This window comes from Macrobrachium rosenbergii, chromosome 23 (genome assembly GCF_040412425.1).
Source record: "Macrobrachium rosenbergii isolate ZJJX-2024 chromosome 23, ASM4041242v1, whole genome shotgun sequence".
Taxonomy (NCBI): Eukaryota; Metazoa; Arthropoda; class Malacostraca; order Decapoda; family Palaemonidae; genus Macrobrachium; species Macrobrachium rosenbergii.
Window position 1 is genome coordinate 5,682,798 of NC_089763.1, and position 19,799 is coordinate 5,702,596.

General features: G+C 39.6%; 1 protein-coding gene across 1 annotated transcript; it reads right to left on the bottom strand.

Annotated features, from left to right (window-relative positions):
* Positions 1-6,933: 6,933 nt before the first annotated feature.
* LOC136850974 (uncharacterized) lies at positions 6,934-11,642 on the bottom strand. The gene is made up of 4 exons (XM_067124952.1): positions 11,541-11,642; positions 9,930-10,455; positions 9,014-9,246; positions 6,934-7,128 (listed from the first exon to the last, which is right to left on the bottom strand). Exons 1-4 carry the CDS (start codon positions 11,640-11,642, stop codon positions 6,934-6,936), a joined length of 1,056 nt encoding a protein of 351 aa, XP_066981053.1.
* Positions 11,643-19,799: the final 8,157 nt, after the last annotated feature.

Below are 19,799 nucleotides of genomic sequence, written 5' to 3' on the forward strand. Positions count from 1 at the left end.
TCCTGGGAAATCGTACAGCAACAATAAAGGAACTTGACAGATACTGTAATGTTTGCCTTGATGAAGTTTCTGTCAAAGAGGGCTTGAGCTTTGTAGGTTGTGAAGATAGAGTGCTTGGTTTTGAAGATTATAGAACATTTACAGGGAAGAAACAAGAAAATCTTCATACTGTATGATCCACCCCATTTACCCAAGTCCATTCGTAACAATCTTCACAAACATGATTTTCATGTTGAAGGACATATAGTGAGCTGGAAATACATTGAACAGTTTCATCAACTGGAAAGTTCAACAGTGACTGGAGTGAGGCTTGCACCTATGTTGTCACACAAGCATATTAAGTTACCACCATTCAGTGAAATGAAGATGAAAACAGCAGCACGGGTCTTCAGTCACTCTGTCAGTGCGGCTCTCATGACTTACATCTGCACTGGTAAACTCCCCAGAGAGGCTATCTCAACAACTACTTTTATCAAGAATATAGAGTCTTTATTTGATGTGTTTAACAGCAATAATGTTAAAGATGTAAAACTATTCAGATGTGCCTCAATTGGGACATTGACTGGATCAGGGAATGGTGTAGTCAGTGGGGTATGAGGCTGAACTCCAGTAAAACGAAAACTCTGTTGATTAGCAGATCTGGTACAGATTTCCCACCTCATCCTTCCCTTCATGTGGATGGAACTTTGCTGAATGAGTTTGAAGTTTAAAACTTCTAGGTGTAACTTTCGACTCACATCTAACTTTTGAGAAACATCTTATGAAAGTTTCAGCAAATGCCACACGAAAGTAAGGTATTGTTCATAAGGCTTCCTATAGTTATAAAAGTGATCAAATCAGTGCAACCTGTTTTAGGTCATTTGTACTTCCTTTACTGGAATACTGTTCTCTGATGTGGATGTCATCTTATGCCAGAGATTTATCTCTTTTAAGAGTGGTTAGTGGTGGTAAGGTTCTGTTTCCTAATAGTAGCAGTTATGACTTGGACCATCGACAGATGGTCTCTTGTTTGTAACTTTTTCTTAAGTTGCATTTCAACAGAGATCTTTCACATTCACAATTGATCCCTGATCCCCTTTATCTGCTGAGAGCAAACAGATTCACTGAACAGCAGCCCCAATATGCAGTAAATGTGTCTCACTGTTGAACTTCTCAGTTCTAGAGGTCCTTTATTCCTCACACTGTTGGACTGTGGAACAGCTTCCCAGAGGATGTCACACAATTGGAACTTCAGAAGTTCAAGCAAAAATGCAATGCATTACTACCCAAATACTATTATTCTTGCATTTTAACACATTTTTATCTATATATTGATTACTTTATTTTTTTAATAAGTATGATCTCTTCTTTCTGTATTTCCTTGAGAGCAGAGCCACTCCTCGGAAGGCGTGGCGGGCCACGGCTTGGCTATTTTGGCACTGGATATAAAGTGGACATATTTTGTTGCCTTGCAGTGTTGTGGGCATGCAGGAAATCTGGCACTATAATGACTAAGATCAGCAAAGTCTTTGCAGGAGCCTCTTTGATGGGCTTGACTGGCTGTGGTGTCAGTAGGTTGTGAGGTTTGCTGGGAAGTGGATGGAGAGCAGCTGTAGGACTTCTTAAAAGGCTTGAAGGGGAACTTCTTGGTAGCTCCACCTTTAAAGTGACACTCAGACTTGGAGTGTCCAGACTTACAGCAGTGGCTGCATACTGGAGGCTTGGACGGGAGTCTGTTCTTCGTGTGAACTGGCCCTGAGAAATGACTGGGTGGCACTATGCATCTGTGAGACATGCTGGAAGATGGGTGGAAGGTTTCCAAAGCAATGGCCATATGACAGCCTTCCTTGAATATCTGGGGTTACTTATCGTTGATGTACACGGCAAGGGACCCAGGGGCATACTAGAAGAAATCCTCCAGCACCATCCAGTTGAACAGGTTCTTGCGTTCCATCCACACCAGGTCGTCGAGCCAGATCTGGCCCACTAGGGTCCTATGGTAGGCCCATTCAGCCCAGGTCAGACCAATTTCTTTTTGGAGAGCCCTCCACCATTGTCTCTATTTCTCCGATATTATCTCGTATACCTTGATTATGGCCCAGAGAACTTCACCCATGTTTCCCCTGGCACCATTATCCAGCATGCAGAGGGAGTCCTTGGCTTTACCAGTCATATGCTTAGCAAGAAGCAAGGCTCTTCCTGTCTTTGTGGTATTATAGTTAGAGAAAAGCGCATCTACCTGTGCCAGCCACACCTCTGTCTTTTCGTCAGTCCATGTTGGCATGAGTGAGGTAATACTTGACATATTGGAATGAGGCATGGAAGGTGTGGGGTTAAGGCCTGTTCACACATTCACATATCAACTCACGCATACCCACGCATGAATGGAAACTAGTAGCTGGCAACCGCTCACGTAATTAATGCGAAAACATTCCGAAAAGCGTATTTATGATTGTGGGCATGCGGGACGGAGTCAGGAGGATGCTACCCACCAGCCCAGTGTGCTTGGGGAGTCGCATACATTTCGATATGTTCAAAACACACGTGTCTGCTCATGTTAACCATCATTTTGCGTGGCTTCACACGCACAGCGTGGTACAAACGTAGCGTGGTCGGCGTGCCTGTAGGACAATGATGTGTGGTACCATGCTGCTCTCCCATTCCTGCCAAGCACCCCGTGGGTCCTCATGAGGTTCGGGAGTAGACGCGCCAACAGCGCCTATACCCTGGGACCCGAGACAATGAGACAGCGCTGTGTCAGATGTATAAAACGACCTTCGGTGTGTATGCGGTTTCAGTTCCTCTCCCGGACCGGCAGCAGCAACACAATCTCTTGCCCCTCCAGCACCTTCGTCAGTAGACCTGTTTACTATAATGCCGAAAGAAAAAAGCAAAAGACACCAGAAGGGGGCTTACAAGCGTCCGTCATCCCAGTCAGGAACTGAGACTGCCTTTACAAAGAGACTAACTGCTACAGGCACCATGGTGGAGGAGGATGTGGTGATACACCTCGATGAGGCCGACAAGGTGGACATGGCCAGCAACAGCAGCATACTCAACGATGAGGACGTCGCCCTGGACGACAATGATCGACGCCGATGACGACGTCAACAAGGAAGCTGCTGATGGCACCGACCCTGAGACTGCAGTAAAGGTGTGCTGCAAGTAAAACCCTTCTGTCATCCTCTCAGACGAAAATGAGAGGCTGGTAAGGGAATGGTTGGAGCAGGAGGCTGAATTTATTTACAATAAGGGCATGACTGCATACAAGGACAAGGCGAGGGTGCGCAGGGCATTCGAGGGGAGGGGAGGTCACTTGATCCTCCTGTGTCAGGCACTGAACTCTGGACCTGGTTTACCTCCCTCAGGACCTGCTATGGATGCTTTACAGCGGAGAAAAGTGGTCAGGGGGCCAGCAAATGACTGATGGACTGTGAGAAATGGATACTGAACATCTTCCACTTCCTCAAACCCCACATCGTCTGACAAAAGAAGCCCAAGGTGTTGGGACTTCCTTTGGTATGTCTTATTTTATTGTTTCGTTAGTAAATTAGTGACTGAAACTTTATTACATAGTTTATTTAATTAATGAAACTACAACCTTATCATTCACAGTACATTTATTTACATTCTCTCATACATGTTCCATCTCTTTACAGTCTGCTGCAGCTGCTTGCACCAGCCGTCCTGCCCATGGTCCTGCCATTGCTGATCCTGCCTTTTCTGATCCTGCTGGCAGTGGCACTCCAGTCCCGTTTATCCGATGACCCATCCTCCGCCGTCGATGAGCCTCCACCAAGGAAGTCACGGAAGCAGGACAGCCCTCCAAATGGGGTCCTGGAAGTGTTGCTGCAACAAGCAGAGTCAGCTCAGGAAAGGCTAGAGGGGGTCATAAAACCTATGGCTGACCCCAAGTTGACTTACTGGCAGAACTCTCTGGATGAGCTTGCCTACGACTGTGTGGATGTGGGGCCCGAGCTCAGGATGCGCTGAAGGTGGAGTTGCTCTCTGCCATACAGCGCTTTGTGAGGGCAACCAAAGGGGGCATAACGAGGCCCCCACATCACCTGATACCCCACACCCAAGCAGAAGCCCTTTGGGACGCTCCGCCTGCAGCCCCAGTTCCTCTTCCTGCTACTACAACTCCAACATATGTGCCACTTGCTACACCTAGTGGTGGCATGACCCAGCCTTTCAACCTCACAGCGCAACAGGTGGCGATGCTGCACGCCCAACTGTCTGCACCTGGAGTGACGTCCACACTCAGGTGTCTATGTATATATTTATATATAGACAACATTTTTTGTATGTTTGTATGTGCCATAGTATTAGTATTTATGTAAACACATATTTCGTGTATGTGTCAATGTATCAGTGTTATATAAAGAAATGTATATTTTTTTGTATTATTGTATGTTTCAATGTATATATAAGCATTAGTATAAACAATAACCATATAATTTAAAAATAACTTTTATTCAGTGAACAAAAACCATCAAAGTAACAAAATGAAGTAAGAATAATAACACAAATAAGACATATGGAAACAACTATATAGTTGAAAATTAACTTATATTCAAGGAAAATTAATAAAACTAAGTACCACTATGTCATATGCAAAATAACATATAATTGAACAATGTATGTTATCCAATGACCTAAAAAAATATCAGTACCAAAATGAACTGAGAATAATAACAAATAAGACAATTGCAAAATGAGATATAACTGAAACAAAACTCTTAACTAAAATAAATATAAGTGCCAAAATATACTAAGAATAATAACACAACTGTAATTCAATGAACTGAAACATTTGACAGTAACAAATTAAATTAGGAATAACAGAAATAAGACATTTGTAAAAAAACAGAAAAAATGCTTAAGTACAAATGAAAAATAAACAGTACGGACATGAAAAAATAAGGAAGTCGACATACGAAGTAACAGATAAAGAAGAGAAACAAATATAACAAATATAAGATCCCAAACATATAAATACAAGTTAACAATAGTTCTTCTGTCAACTAACGAAACTGGCATGAGATGAAAAGTAGTCTTTCAGGATGTTGCATTGTTTCTTGGCATTCTTGGTTGCAGTATTGCCATGCACGGTTGGAAGAACGTCTCCTAGGGGCGGGTCACTCCTCCAGGCACCAGGTATGAAGTCATGTGTGATGGTATTCTCCACCGTCCGGCGTGCCCTTCTTAATCTGTAGCTGTATATCCGCTCCACCTTGGACAAGCCTCTTTTGGGGTAGGGTTTCTTAAGATAGTTCAACAGAGGGAAGGCACCATCGCCAAGCAGGAAGTAGTCTACAGGCACTCCATTTGTTGCATCTAGCAGGGCCTCAGGTTGGGGAAGGTTTGCTTCTTGTTTTGCCAGCATTTCAAACAGACGGGTCTGGGCAAATACACCATCATCCGACTCTGACCCAGTAGCACTCACGTCCACATAGAGGAACTTATATAAAGCATCGACAATGGCAAGTAGATTCATGGAGATGATCTTGTAGTTGTAGTAATGCATACCACCAAGGGGAGGTTTACAGAGCCTGATGAGTTTGCTGTCTGCTCCAATTACGTTGGGGAAGTTCCACCGTTCCTAAAACCTGCGGGCATCCTGCTTCCAAGCCTCTGGTGTTTGTGGCACCTGCAGTTCCTCATCTCCGTAGACAACAATAATGGCCCTGCAGGTCTCAGGTACAAAGTTAAGTATACCTTAGTTTTACCAGACCACTGGGCTGATATAACAGATCTCCTAGGGCTGGCCCGAAGGATTAGACTTATTTTACGTGGCTAAGAACCAATTGGTTACTTAGCAACGGGACCTACAGCTTATTGTGAAATCCGAACCACATTATAGCAAGAAATGAATTTCTATCACCAGAAATAAATTCCTGTAACTCTTCATCAGCCGGCTGGGGAATCGAACTCCAGCCCAGCGAGTGCCAGTCCGCCGCTCTACCGACTCACCCAACGAAGAGCTGTCTCAGGTACAATGTAACTGATGGAGTTGTGGGCCACTCGGAATGTGTATTGCAGACTCTTGTATGAGTCACCTGTGGCGAGGCAACATAGGGTGATAGCCACATGCAGTCCTGGCGTAAGGGGTTCCCTCCAAAATGTGCGTTTCTTCTGAATGTAGGCTGTGACACGTTCAACTATTTCATTGAATGCGTCCCTGTCAGTTAGGGTAAAATTCCTGTATAGTTCTGGATTTTTAGCTGCCAGCTCCTCCATCAGATTGTCATAGTGGCCTAGCTCCACCCTTCTTTGCAGGTACGACCAGGCCCAAACCCTCCTCTGCCTCCTTTTTTTTTCTGATTTTCAGTTGGAATGTAGGCCTTCACAACTTCCACCAATACCATGCAGTGCATATACTCCACGACAGTCTCCATTACCTTTCTTTTTTGTCTGTTTGCTGGTGTTATAAGGGCAAGGATGTCGTCAATGTTCTCCATGCTGATTCAGCAGCAGGGGAATACATCTTGCTGCAGGTAGGCGGTGAATGGAACTGTAATCACATGTGTGCAGTATGGCCCTTTTGTACCCTATGTATACCCATCGATGTACGTGGAGGATATCATGAGGACGTCGTGAGGTTGTGACACACAACGTTACACATACTGTATACGTACGTGGGTGTTACTTGCTGTGCCACGCACTATTGGTGGGGGTGTGGCCTATTGTCGTGGCAATTCACATAAGTGTCCTGTCAATCTTGCGCAGTGCGTAGGCTTAATACACATTACTTCATACTTATGTTATGGCGTTGTTATGTTGACTGCACAAGCTTTACAGACATCGGCCTGTGGCATGTATCCACTTGATCGCACCAACAAACCCCCTGTATAGCCACGTTTCACATACCTGAACATGCGTGGGCTTGATACGTGAATGTATGAACGGGGCTTTAGTGGCTTGTTGGGCCAGAGTCGTGGCACTGTCTTGTCATGCTTTCACCAGCTCAAGCTGCTTTTCCTTCAAGGCCATTTCAAGTTGCTGCTGCTCTTCTCTTTCCTGCCGCCTTTCTCTTTGCAGCATGGCATCAAGTTGCATCTGTACCCACTGTGTTAGATACTCTCCCTTTAGGCCTGCACCCTTCCCATATCCCTGAAGGCTTGGTAATTTTCCAGTGACATAATGCTGACGGTTAAGGTGCATCAAAATGAGCTGGGAATAGAGCCTTGCAAGTGATTGCACGGATTGGCACTTGGCTCTTGGCAGAGTGGATGGAAAAGCACACTATGGAAGGGTCCCTTGCGAGGGTGACACTTAGGCTGGAAGACCCCTGTTTACAGGTGGCACTGTGGCTGAGTGTGCAGTTCAATGGTCACACTAAATGAAGCGGTCCAAGTTGAGCTAAACTTTTTAGGACTCATGGACACTGTAGTGACTCGTAGTATTGTTGGGGTACATGCTAATTGTTGGCACTGTGTCTAATAGTACAGGTATTGGTTGTGTAAAACACAGGACTCTTTTTGGGGTGGCACTGGTGTGTCTGACTCTGAGGAACGACACTAGTTGACCATACAGTAAATTGTACAAAAGGAAATGGCACTCTGCATGAAGGAGAGTGCAAGTGATGAGTAGTAGAAAAAGGGAAGACACTTCAGGTGGGTTACTCAGTTGGCAGTACACCAGATTGGTGGCACCTTGAAAGGGAAATCCCTTGGTTGGCACTCATAGTTGGCTAGTTCCTAAGAACTAAAAGGTTGTGGACTCCCTTTCTCTATGAGGGAGGAAGTCGTGGTGGGGCTGCGAGATCTGTGTCTGCAGAACCTGGCCTAAGTGATATTCGTCAACACGCATTTGGAGAGTTGCACTTAATGTGCTGTTGTTGCTTGCAGTTCATATGCAAGTTTTGAGAATTACCCACGGTACAGTTCGCTCAACTACGTTTGATATAACTTACACCCAGGTTCCTTCTGTGATGCAGATGTTTATTGGTCTGGGTTAACTTTCTTCTCTTTAAGAAATGGCTCAAGCACTTGCCTAATGAATTGAAATATCTTCAACTTCTTAAGTATTTCAGTTATTCTCTGTAAGGATGAATGCAGGACTTCAATTTATTATGTATCCCTTACAAAGGAGTTAGGAAAAGACGAGTGCTTGAAAAGCGATGTAATCTCTATTGAGCTGAGACAGACACTGATTTAAAATTCAGTGGCCTAACAGCTGTAGGCATGACGTAATGAAGACGTCACTACAATAACAGAAAGTAGAGTTGATTATAAGTTAAACTAAACTAAAGCAATATATAACATTTGCTCCTCTCTAAATGAAAACACAAAATAAAACAATATGCTCCTCTCTAAATGAAAACACAAAATAAAACAATATTATTATAATGGAAGAATAACCTTGGCAATCATTTACAATCACACCATAACATCTCTAATATTCGTCATAACCATAACGTATCACAGGTTTTCTATTTCTAGCTGAGCGCCTGATAGGAGGCACATCTGCTACCGTAATGTCACTAGAAACCCTAATAGTTGGTACACTTATGTTATTGTGAAGTGAAACATTGATAGGGGACCCAACAGAAATATAAGGTTGCATTATTGGTTGATGAGAAGGTAATTCATTATAGGATGATAAACAACTGGACTCATTATTGATGCTTTTCTTTCGTTCTGAACCTATGGTTGACAATAGTTGATTACAGTGTCGTTTCCATATGACATCTAATTCCTGAACATGAACATTATACAGATTTACACCTAATTTCTGAACAATTGTACCATGGAACTATTTCGGACCATCTCTTAAGTTAAGTGCCAGAACTTTATCACCTACCTCAAATTGATTTATTTGTTTGAATTCACAAGAAGGTTTATTAGCAACATATTTAGGGTTTATTCTATCTTTGACCGATACAAACTTTCTATTATTCAAGGACACTGATGGGGGAATGTTAGTAACAGAATGTGGAACAGTACGATAATGGAATAAAACTTGAGCTAAGCGTGTTTTGAATGATTCATCACTGATATTTCTTAAGCAAATCTTTTACAACCCTTACCCACCTCTCCGCTTGACCATTACTTGATGGTGAATAGGGAGGAGGAGTCATATGAATAATGCCATTATTCTCCAGAAACTGTTTAAATTTATTATTAGTGAAACACGAAGCATTATCTGATACGAGTGAGTCACACAACCCATCACGTGAAAACACCAAACGCAAGGTGTCAGTTGTTTCATTTTCACTTGTACTTTGCACTGTTTCCACTTCTATATACTTACTAAGTGCATCTACAACAATAAGACATGTATGAGATTCATAGAAAAAATGGTCTATATGAACACGAGACCAAGGCCTCGGTGGTAGTAGGCCATATTACATGTTGATTCTTACTTGGTCTTCCTTGAACAGATTGACACAACTCACAATTTTTAACCAGCCTTTCAACATCATGATCAATGTTAGGGTACCAGATAAGAGAGCGCACCAAAGATTTCATACTACATATTCCTGGATGGCCTACATGAAATTTCTCTAATACCATTTGGCGTAAAGGATGAAGAATTAAAACACGATTCTGATACAGAATGCAGCCTTTCATAATAGACATATCCTTCAGAACGTTCTTATATGGCAATAAGTTAGACTTAGCATTGGTAGGAACACCATATTTTATACAATGTTTCAATTCCGGATAAACTTTCATCCTTATCTGTCTCCTTTTGAATTTCAACACAGGTTATATTCATAGCAGAGAGGGAATTTACAGTAAAGATTAGTTCATATGGCTCACAATCATGACCATATTCAGGTAGAGGCAGTCTACTTAAACAATCACTGTTGACATTATCTGTGCCTTTTGAATATTCAAAACAATAATTAAACTGAGCTAGTCTTAGATACCAACGCTGTAACCTAGCAGAACATGTGAAAGGTAGCCTACTCCTGCTGTATGGGAGAATAGTTTACTTACGCAAAGGTTGTTGATCATTCCTAATGATGAATTTTGAACCAAGAAATTCTCTGAATTTTTCACACCCAAACACCACAGACAATGCTTCTCTTTCAAGATTTGAGTAATTACGTTCCACATTGTTCAGAGTACCGGACGTAAATTTTACAGGCAGCCACTGAGAGTACATATCTTTACATTGCATCAGTACAGCAGCAATCCCATATCCTGAACTGTCTGTTTCCAACAAGGTTTTATAACCTGGATTATACAGCTGTAGAACCCTGTGAGATGTGAACAATAACTTTCCAGTATCAAAGCACTTCTGTTGTTCTTGATTCCATACAAATCTTGCATTTTTACGCAATAATTTATACAATGGGGCAAACTCCTCAGTGAATTTAGGAATAAACCGTTTATAATAGTTGCAAAGTCCAAAGAATGCTTGCAATTGCTTCAAGTCTTTGGGTGCATGGGCATCAACAATGGAACGCACTTTTCCAGGGTCAGTATGCACCACCTTACTATTGAAAATAATGCACCTCATCTGTAAAAAAGGAACATTTATTGTTATTAACTTTGATACCAGCATCTTGAAACGTATTTAATACTCTCCTTAAGGTAACAGTATGCTCATCAACATTAGGAGACAAAATAAGTAGATCATCCTGGTAAATAATCACATCATTAATGTCATTCAATAACTGTAACATAAATGACTGGAATATACCGGGACTAGCCCGTAAGCCAAATGGGAGGTAATTGTATCGATACAACCCTTCACAAGTGTTAATTGTTGTATATTTCTTAGATTCTTCATCTAACGGCAACTGTAAAATTGCATGTGCCTAATCAATTTTAGAGAAAACTGTTGCAGAGCCAACTTGTGCAATGACCTCGTCAATAGAGGGTAATGGAGTCTGCATTGGCTTGAGGAATTTATTCACTGTAACCGAAAAAGCACCACATATTCGAATGTTATTCTCATCCTTCATAACATTAACTGTGGGTGAAGCCCAATCACTGGAATATACCTTAGATATTTTACCACTAGCATTTAACCTGTCAACCTCTTCTTTTACCTTACTTTGTAAACGCAATGGAACAGGTCGAGCTCTTGCAAAAATTGGCCTTGCATCAGACATGACATTTAAAGAGACAGTATGTTTGACGTCAGACTGAAATTCGTCACCTAAATATGTTTTAAATTCAGACAAAATTCTATTCCTGACGTCATCATATTTACTCACATTTACATTACCTTATCAGAATGTTGCATAACATCAGGTAACAAAAGTTTAATATCCATCTTTTGACATAAATCCCTACCTAACAGATTAACACTACTGGAATTTACAATTAAGAATTTGTGTTTCAACATTTTGTGACCATAAGTCACATTTACATAAGTTTCTCCTCATAACTTTATAGCATTTCCGCTGTATCCGCGAACACGGTGTTTTGTTGGAGAAATAACAACATCTGCTCTGGCTGCATCACTTTGACACATTGTAGAAACATGACTTCCACTATCAAGTTCAAAATCGACTTTCTGATTGTTAATAAAGCAGCTCAACACATATGGTGAATCAGACATTGGCACAGTGAAGTTTATCCTAAAAAAGAATTTACCCTTCGTTGAGAGCATTCACAGCTGCCTTCTGCCTCACGAACATCCGTCTGGTCCCCGCGCGCCATCCCCTTATGCTGCGTTGCCACATCTCCCTGGGTCATGCCGCATCCCTCGGAGTTGCTTCAGAGACCGCATGCGATGACTTTGCAATGGATTTGCAACACCTAGCAAGGTGTCCAGTTTTCTGGCATTTACCACATTTCAATTTCATGGCAAAACAACCATTAGCAAAATGTTTTGCTTGCTGACCACACCTTATGCAAACATATGAAGTAGGAACCTTTTTAATACCTTTAGACCTATGTTCAGTAACTTTATAGCTTGTCTGATGACTGCAGTCTGGCTTTATATCCTGAGCATCAGCAGAAAATGTTGCCAGCAGTTTCGCCTTCTCAACACACTCGTTAAAGGATTTGTTTTCACAGTCTTGTAACAAACCACTCAGAATACTTGCAGACCTTAAGCCACTCACAAATGCATCTCGCAGAGACCTATCCCGACAACAATCCTTATAATTGCAATTTGAGCACAAGTCATTTAATGCACGAGCATAGTTTTCAATACATTCATCAGGAAGTTGTTTCCTATTCAGGAATTGTACCGTTGCACCTATCACACTCTTTTTAACCTCATACTGAGCAATTAGCTTTTCTTTGATATTTTAGTATGTGGCATCTGACAGTTTCACTGGTTTAAGTCTCCGCTGGACATCAGTAACGACATTTACAGGAAGAGATTTTACCAAAGTACTAACCTTCTTAGCACTGTCGTCTCCAGCTTGCTGCAACAAATCTGCAGATTGAACTGTCAATCGTTCAAAAACTCCATTACAGTTTCGCAAGCTAGGATTGAATGCTGTACACTGTGTAACCATGTTTAATAAATTTACTTTTACCGTTGTATTCCTCGTCGCCAATTGAAATATCTTCAACTTCTTAAATATTTCAGTTATTCTCTGTAAGGATGAATGCAGGACTTCAATTTATTATGTATCACTTACAAAGGAGTTAGGAAAAGACGAGTGCTTGGAAAGCGTTGTATTCCCTATTGAGCTGAGAGTCCAGTGTTGCCAGATGCCCTTGGCAAAATTTATGTAGATTTTGTTCATTTTTTTTTTTTCTTTCTGTAGATTATTCATATTTACTTTATTTGTTTTCTAATACAAATATTCAAGTTACTGATGCATAACTAAAAAAAAAAAAATAGCATAAATTTGATCCTTTTACAGACATGCTTTAGCCTAACTTTGGAGAATTATGATTTGATGCATAAATTTGCATAAATAATATAAATGTTAGTCCTTTTATATGTAGACACACATTACCGTAATTTTAGAAAGTAATAATGCGACAATGCAAAATATTCTAGGTAAGAAAGAACGACAATAATGAAAACAAAATTATATGCCATAATTAAAGCTTCTGAACAATTCTGGCTGTGGCCCTTAATGATATAGATACTTAGCAAGTTATTAGTAAAACAAAAATATTAGTTCACTTATTGTACTCATAATTACTACACTAGACTGGGAGATATGTTGTTGGAACTTGGAAATTATCATACTAATCCTCATCACTATCCTCAGTATCCTTAATAATGCCCTTCTTATACATGCTGCTATTGAATTTATCTAGCAATGACTTATCTATTGGTGGATTATAACACTTGCAGCTGCTATTACTTAGAAATCTTTTCGTGTGCAACACTACACTGATGGTTTCTGTGGCTAACCTATTCCTTAATTTAGTTTTAAGCCTATTCACGGCCGAAAATGCTCTTTCAACCGCTGCACTAGAGTGTGGGGAGACACAACAAGTTTAACATGAACTTCAATAAAAGAGGAAAATGGGGGTCTCCATTCCCAGACTTTGCATCTCTTACTTTTATCCAGAATGTAACTGCCATTTCATCACTAGAACTAGTCAATAGCTCTGAGCTTAGCAGTGACATCCACTCATCATCAATGCCTTGCACCATGTTCTCAGTGAGAAAGGACGAGGATGGGCCATAAGAGGTTCACAACCGCAGGGGTTTAATGCTTCTAAGTTTTGAAAGACTGGGTTGTTGAAAGAATATCTCTTCAATATTTGACTGGCAGCTTCAATGTAAAATGACAAGCAACGCTGTCGAAATTCTTGAATACTTTTTGATTCTATTCCATGATCCCTCGAAAGTGACATGCCAACTTGAGCACCAAGATACATGTTTTCTAGCTTTTTAAAGTTATGAGGATCAGCAAATGCAATACTGCCAAGTGATCTGTTTCTTAAGCTATCTTTTAAATCAGTGTCTGTCTCAGCCTGAGACAGACACTGATTTAAAATTCAGCGTCCTAACGGCCGTAAGCATGACGTAATGAAGACGTCACCACAATAACAGAAAATAGAGTTGATTATAAGTTAAAGTAAACTAAAGCAATATACAACATGAATGACTTGTGAAAGTTTACACAAGTAGTATGGACACATGTGCATAAAATTGTGACAGCACTATGTGTAAAATGAGTAAAAAAATAAACAAAAATATATATATACACTGCTGGATATATGAGACTATCCCAGAGGTTTTACTTAACACATAACCTGGGGGGTTCTGATTTTGTTTTCAAAACTCGACCGTTGTAAATCAATAGTTTCTATTCATCAAATGATATATATCCAACTTTTAACAAAACATGCCTCCTGTGAACTTGTGTAAAAAAAACTGTGTATGGGTAAGGATTACTGGAACTCTCTCTCTCTCTCTCTCTCTCTCTCTCTCTCTCTCTCTCTCTCTCTCTCTCTCTCTCTCTCTCTCAAATGAGTAGCGTAATTATACTGGTGAGGAGTTTGCGTTTTAATTAATACAATTGTCTACATTCTCAAATAGATAACAACTATGTAGTCTGTTCCTGTTAGCATAAAGAGACTGCAGTTATGTTTAGTGACGTGATTGTAATTTACTTGAGCAAAATTCTAAATAGTTATGCGCATGTTTGAATGAAGAGGATCACGTAGGTCGTGTTGGCACCTTGGACGACAAATGGTATTCGACCACATGGATTTGTTGTGAAGAAAACCTAGTGGTACTGATCATGTCTACAAAGAATATATGCCTGTATACACTAAGAAAAAAGAAAAAATCTTCCCTACTTACAAGAAACAAATTTAATTACTGATCTCTTGCAATTGAATAGAATGCAAATAATTCTTTAGGTAAGTAATACACAAATGACACAGCAGTTACTCTAGGAACTAAGGATTTTAGAATTCAGCAAAACTCTTTCTTTGACCGAAATTATCGGGCACGGAGACTACTGAGCAATGACGTCAATGGGCGGAGTTAAGCTAAGTTGAGGGGTGGCTGGATTGAGTTAGCTGAGTAGTTGCCAGTGCTGGTATTTTTATGTTTCGTGGATAAATAATTTCCACCGCCCTACTCGAAAGGTTGGCCTGAGGGCAGAAGCCATCTGCTTCAAAACAGGTGCATCAGCTGGTATCTGTAAAGAACATTTGAGAACCAATACACAACTCACACAGTAGGAGGTAGATGAAAAAAGGGATTAAAATCTGGGACATTCAGTTTCCCTCGTATTAAACACTCCCCAGTGAATAATTTAATTTCCAAACTGGACCCAATGTGAATAACACACCTTAAAAATGCACTCTCACTCTTTTATCAATAGGGGGTGGTTGGCTACCTCTTAAAACACAGGACTTTGACCCCTACAATATAAATAAGCAAAGATATTATGGTGGCTGATATCTGTAAGAATGAACTATATATATATATATATATATATATATATATATATATATATATATATATATATATATATATATATATATATATATATATATATATATATATATATATATATATGTATATATATATATGTATGTATGTATGTATGTATAGTGTCTGGACTTCAAAATTAAACCTGGTGTCTAAGTGCTTGATATTAGATTACCAAACTTACCATTTATCCGACAATTATAGTTACCTCACAACAGCCAGACACCTGAACCCTCATCACAAATACAAAACGACTGATCTCTCTAAAGGCAACAGTGATCCCTTAAAAAACTTATCAATCATGCAAGAAAGCAGAATAACTTCATTGAAACAGGTGTGAGGTAAAATCAAAGGGAATCACTCCAACAACATTATAAAAGTCTAAGTATTTCCCTGGGTCAAGCTCACTTCAATTACTTGAAGGAAAACATCTCACTTACCACTCTATATCTAATTCAAATCAAAATTACTGGTGGGTCAATAAATGAAACTGATATAACAATTTTAAATAAAAAAATTTATTTCTAAGTTCAAAGATTATACATTACCTTAACAGTCTCAGGGAAATTTATTATTACTTGAAAACAAAACAAAATTGGATTAAGTCTGAATTAATTATCAGTCAAAATTAAATCAGAAATTAATTTATTAATTAATAAAAAAATAATTCAAGTAAAATTTAAATTGTTAAGTAACAAAAAATTATTGAAAAGAAATACAAGAAAATTAATTCCCAAGTGTTAAACAAAAAATAAGGCAACTAAATCAATCAAACAAAAATGTGGATGCAAAAACAGAAATACACTCTGCAGAAAAAAAATCAAAATGTAAAGCCAAGCATTAAGACAATAGCAAACACACCACATGTATATAAAACTCTTCAAAAGATAAAGTATAAAACAGTCAACATAAAAAATTATTTAAAAAAAGAAAAATAAAATAACTATATGTAACCACTATAAATATTATTTTTAGTGCACTAAAAACCAATGATTGTGTTACAATACCTTGGTACCATCTTCTCCAGTTTTTAGGCTTGTTACACTTATTAATAGGTGCCATTACCTTCATTCAATAAAATACACTGTTCAGACGACTCAGATACATTTACTAAGGAATTAAACAGTTAAAAGTTACGAGTGACCATTGACTACAAAATATCAGTTATGTTATAGCAGGATGTTCGAAGTCCAGAGAGAGAGAGAGAGAGAGAGAGAGAGAGAGAGAGAGAGAGAGAGAGAGAGAGAGAGAGAGAGAACCTCAGTTCCCCTCAGCATGGATAACAGTCTCAAAATGAATCTTTTGTATAGGCGCCTATAGACAAGGCAGGACTGTTCGTCCACACGAGTGTGTGAACTGGTCTTAGATGAGATTTTTATTTTAAAAACCCTTTAAAAACGATAATTAGAGAGAGAGTGAAGTTACAGTTAATAATAATATTTATTATTACATAGTTTCAGAACAAAAGAATCTCTAGTTACTATAATAAAATGAAAAGATATCACCTCATGGAAAATTCCAGAACGATGTTATGCAACTTTCGTGACATGATTCACCACCCAACAATGTTCTGTATGGGGTGATCAAGCCATATAAGAATGTGTTTCTTCAGCTGTCTTGTATATTGATGAAAACAAGACTTCTTTTTATATAACAACTACCCTCTGTCTCTCTCCACTCCATATATCTTCCTTCTTATAAGCCATACAGGGTTTAAACACATTAATTTTAAGCTAACTCTCTATGGAATGTGCACATCTGAACATAAAATTATACAGTATACAACAACACACACATACACACAACGACCAAGGAGAGATTACTGCATTATGAAAACTGCAGCGTAAGATTCCTCCCCCCAGAAGATTGATTATCCTGGGGTTGAATCCAACGATTCACAATAAAGTAATCTGCGATCATGCTGTTCTTACCTGAAATATGCTTCATTTTGAGATTATAGGGTTGCAAGCACAGAGACCACCAGGTGAGTCTCTCGTTGTGATTTTTGATCCCCTGTAAAAACGTGAGCAGATTGTGGTCAGACAGCACTAAAATTTATTTATTCCTAGGTCTGTTCACATACACTTCAAATTTTTTCAATGTTGTGATTAAGGCTAGAGTTTTGTTTTCTATCATGGAATACACTTTCTGATGCTTTTTCGATTTTGAAGACATGAAACACGGGATGCAAAAGTTCACTTTCATCTTCTTGAAATAGTACAGCTCCAATTCCACAGTCAGAGGCATCAACTTGTATCACAAATTTCTTACTGAAGTCTTGAGCCCGAAGTACTGGTCTTGAAGTTAAAATGGCTTTTACCTTCCCAAAGGATTTTCAACATTCTGTAGTCCAAACAAACTTAGCTTTGGGACTAGTTAAGTCGGTTAAGGGGGCTACTGCAGCTGAGAAATTCGGGCAGAAACGTCGATTGAATCCTGCCAGGCCCGAAAACCTCTGTAGCTGTTTTCTAGTAGTAGGTGGGGTAGCCTTATGGATACCTTCTACATTAGCATTTACTGGAGCAAGAAGGCCTTTACCAACTTCAAACCCAAGATACTGCACAGTTGCCTTCCCAAACTCGCCCCTTCTCTAGGTTGACTGTTAGTCCTGGTTCCCATAGTTTCTTGAAAACTTTCCTCAGGATCTTCAGATGTTCTTCCCATGCTGTAGAGTAAATGACTGTCTCATCCAGATATACACCTACTCCTTCTATGGATCCTAGCAGTTGATCCATCATCCGTTGAAACATTGCAGGTGCATTCATCAGACCAAATGGCAGAACAGTATACTGATACAGTCCAAAAGGAGTAATAAAAGCTGACAGCAACTTAGCATTCTCATCTAAGGGAATATGATAGTATCCCTTCAACAAGTCTATCTTGGAGACAAACTTGGCTTGCCCAACATTATCAAGTAACTTTTCTATAAGAGGCAAGGGATAATTGTCAGCCACACTGATGGAATTCAATTTCCTATAATCAGTACACATCCTAAACGAGCCATCCAGTTTCTTCACTAACACACATGGAGAACTGCAGTGACTTGAACTGGGTTCTGCTAATCCATGCCGTAACAAATATTTGACTTCTTTCTTCAAAACATCTTGATGATAAAGGGATAGGCGATAAGCTCTCTGTCTGAATGGACGTCCATCTTCTTGGATCTTGATCTCATGCTTGGTCAGATCGGTACACCCAGGTACATCTGCAAATAGTTCTGTGAAACTTCTAATCACTTCACACAATTCACCACCTTGCTCAACACTCAGATGTTTCAGTTTATCCTCCAAATTTTCCAAAATTAAAGATATATTCATCTTGCTTCCAGCTCCCAATTCATATCCATCATCATCTTCTGTAATTGAAGTTCTCTGGGTTATTGACAGTTTCCATTTTGGTTTCTGAGAGGCAAGGTTTCAAGAGGTTTACATGTATCTTCCTTTTTCGTTTTCGTCTTTCTGGTGTTTCAATCACATAAGTTTTATCACTTAACCTCTCAATTATCTTGTAAGGACCTTGAAACTTGTTGGAAAGGGGAAATCTCTTGACAGGTAAGAACACTACCACTTGTTGATCAACACTAAAATTTCTTAGCTTAGTCTTCTTATCATATCTCCTTTACATTTTCTCTTGACTCAGTTTCAGATTTTCTAAAGAGAATTTTCTAATCTCTTCCAATCTTTTCCTCAAATTCTTCACATATTCTCTTTGGACTTCCACTTGATATTCTTCCCAATTTTCTGCAAGAATTTTCAATGGTCCTCTCGCTTCTCCACCAAAAATCGTCTCGTTAGGTGAACAAGCCATGCTTTCTTGATAAGCATTCCTAATTTCAAATAACACCAATTGTACACCAACATCCCAATCTCTTCCTGACTCAGAACAATACTTAGTCAGCATACTTTTCAATGTCTGGTGAAACCTTTCCAAGGCTCCTTGAGTTTCTGGGTGATACACAGTGGACAACTATTGTTTCACTCCTAACAAGTTCATCACATCCTGAAACAGTTTGGAAGTAAAATTGGTTCCTCTATCACTTTGTACAATCTCTGGTATCCCAAACTTTGAGGAAAAACTCCACTAGTTTCTCAGCAACTATCTTGGCAGATATGTTTCTAACAGGGATTGCCTCAGGATATCTTGTCACAGGACACATTAATGTTAACAGATACTCATGGCCCTTCTTTGTCTTCAGCAGTGGTCCAACCATATCTATAATCATCTTGCTAAAGGGTTCTCCTCTAACTTCTACAGGTTGTAGGGGGGCTTTCTGAATGGTTTCATTTGGCTTTCCAGCTATCTGGCAGGTATGACACTCCCGACAGAACCTGCTAACATCTTTGTGAAGTCCAGGCTAGAAGAAATATTTCATTATCTTCTCCACAGTCTTCCTGATTCCCATGTGTCCAGACTCATGAGCTACTGCTACCACTTGCTTCCTGGTATAGCTGCAGGTCTATGCTTCCTCATCAGCAAACCTTCAT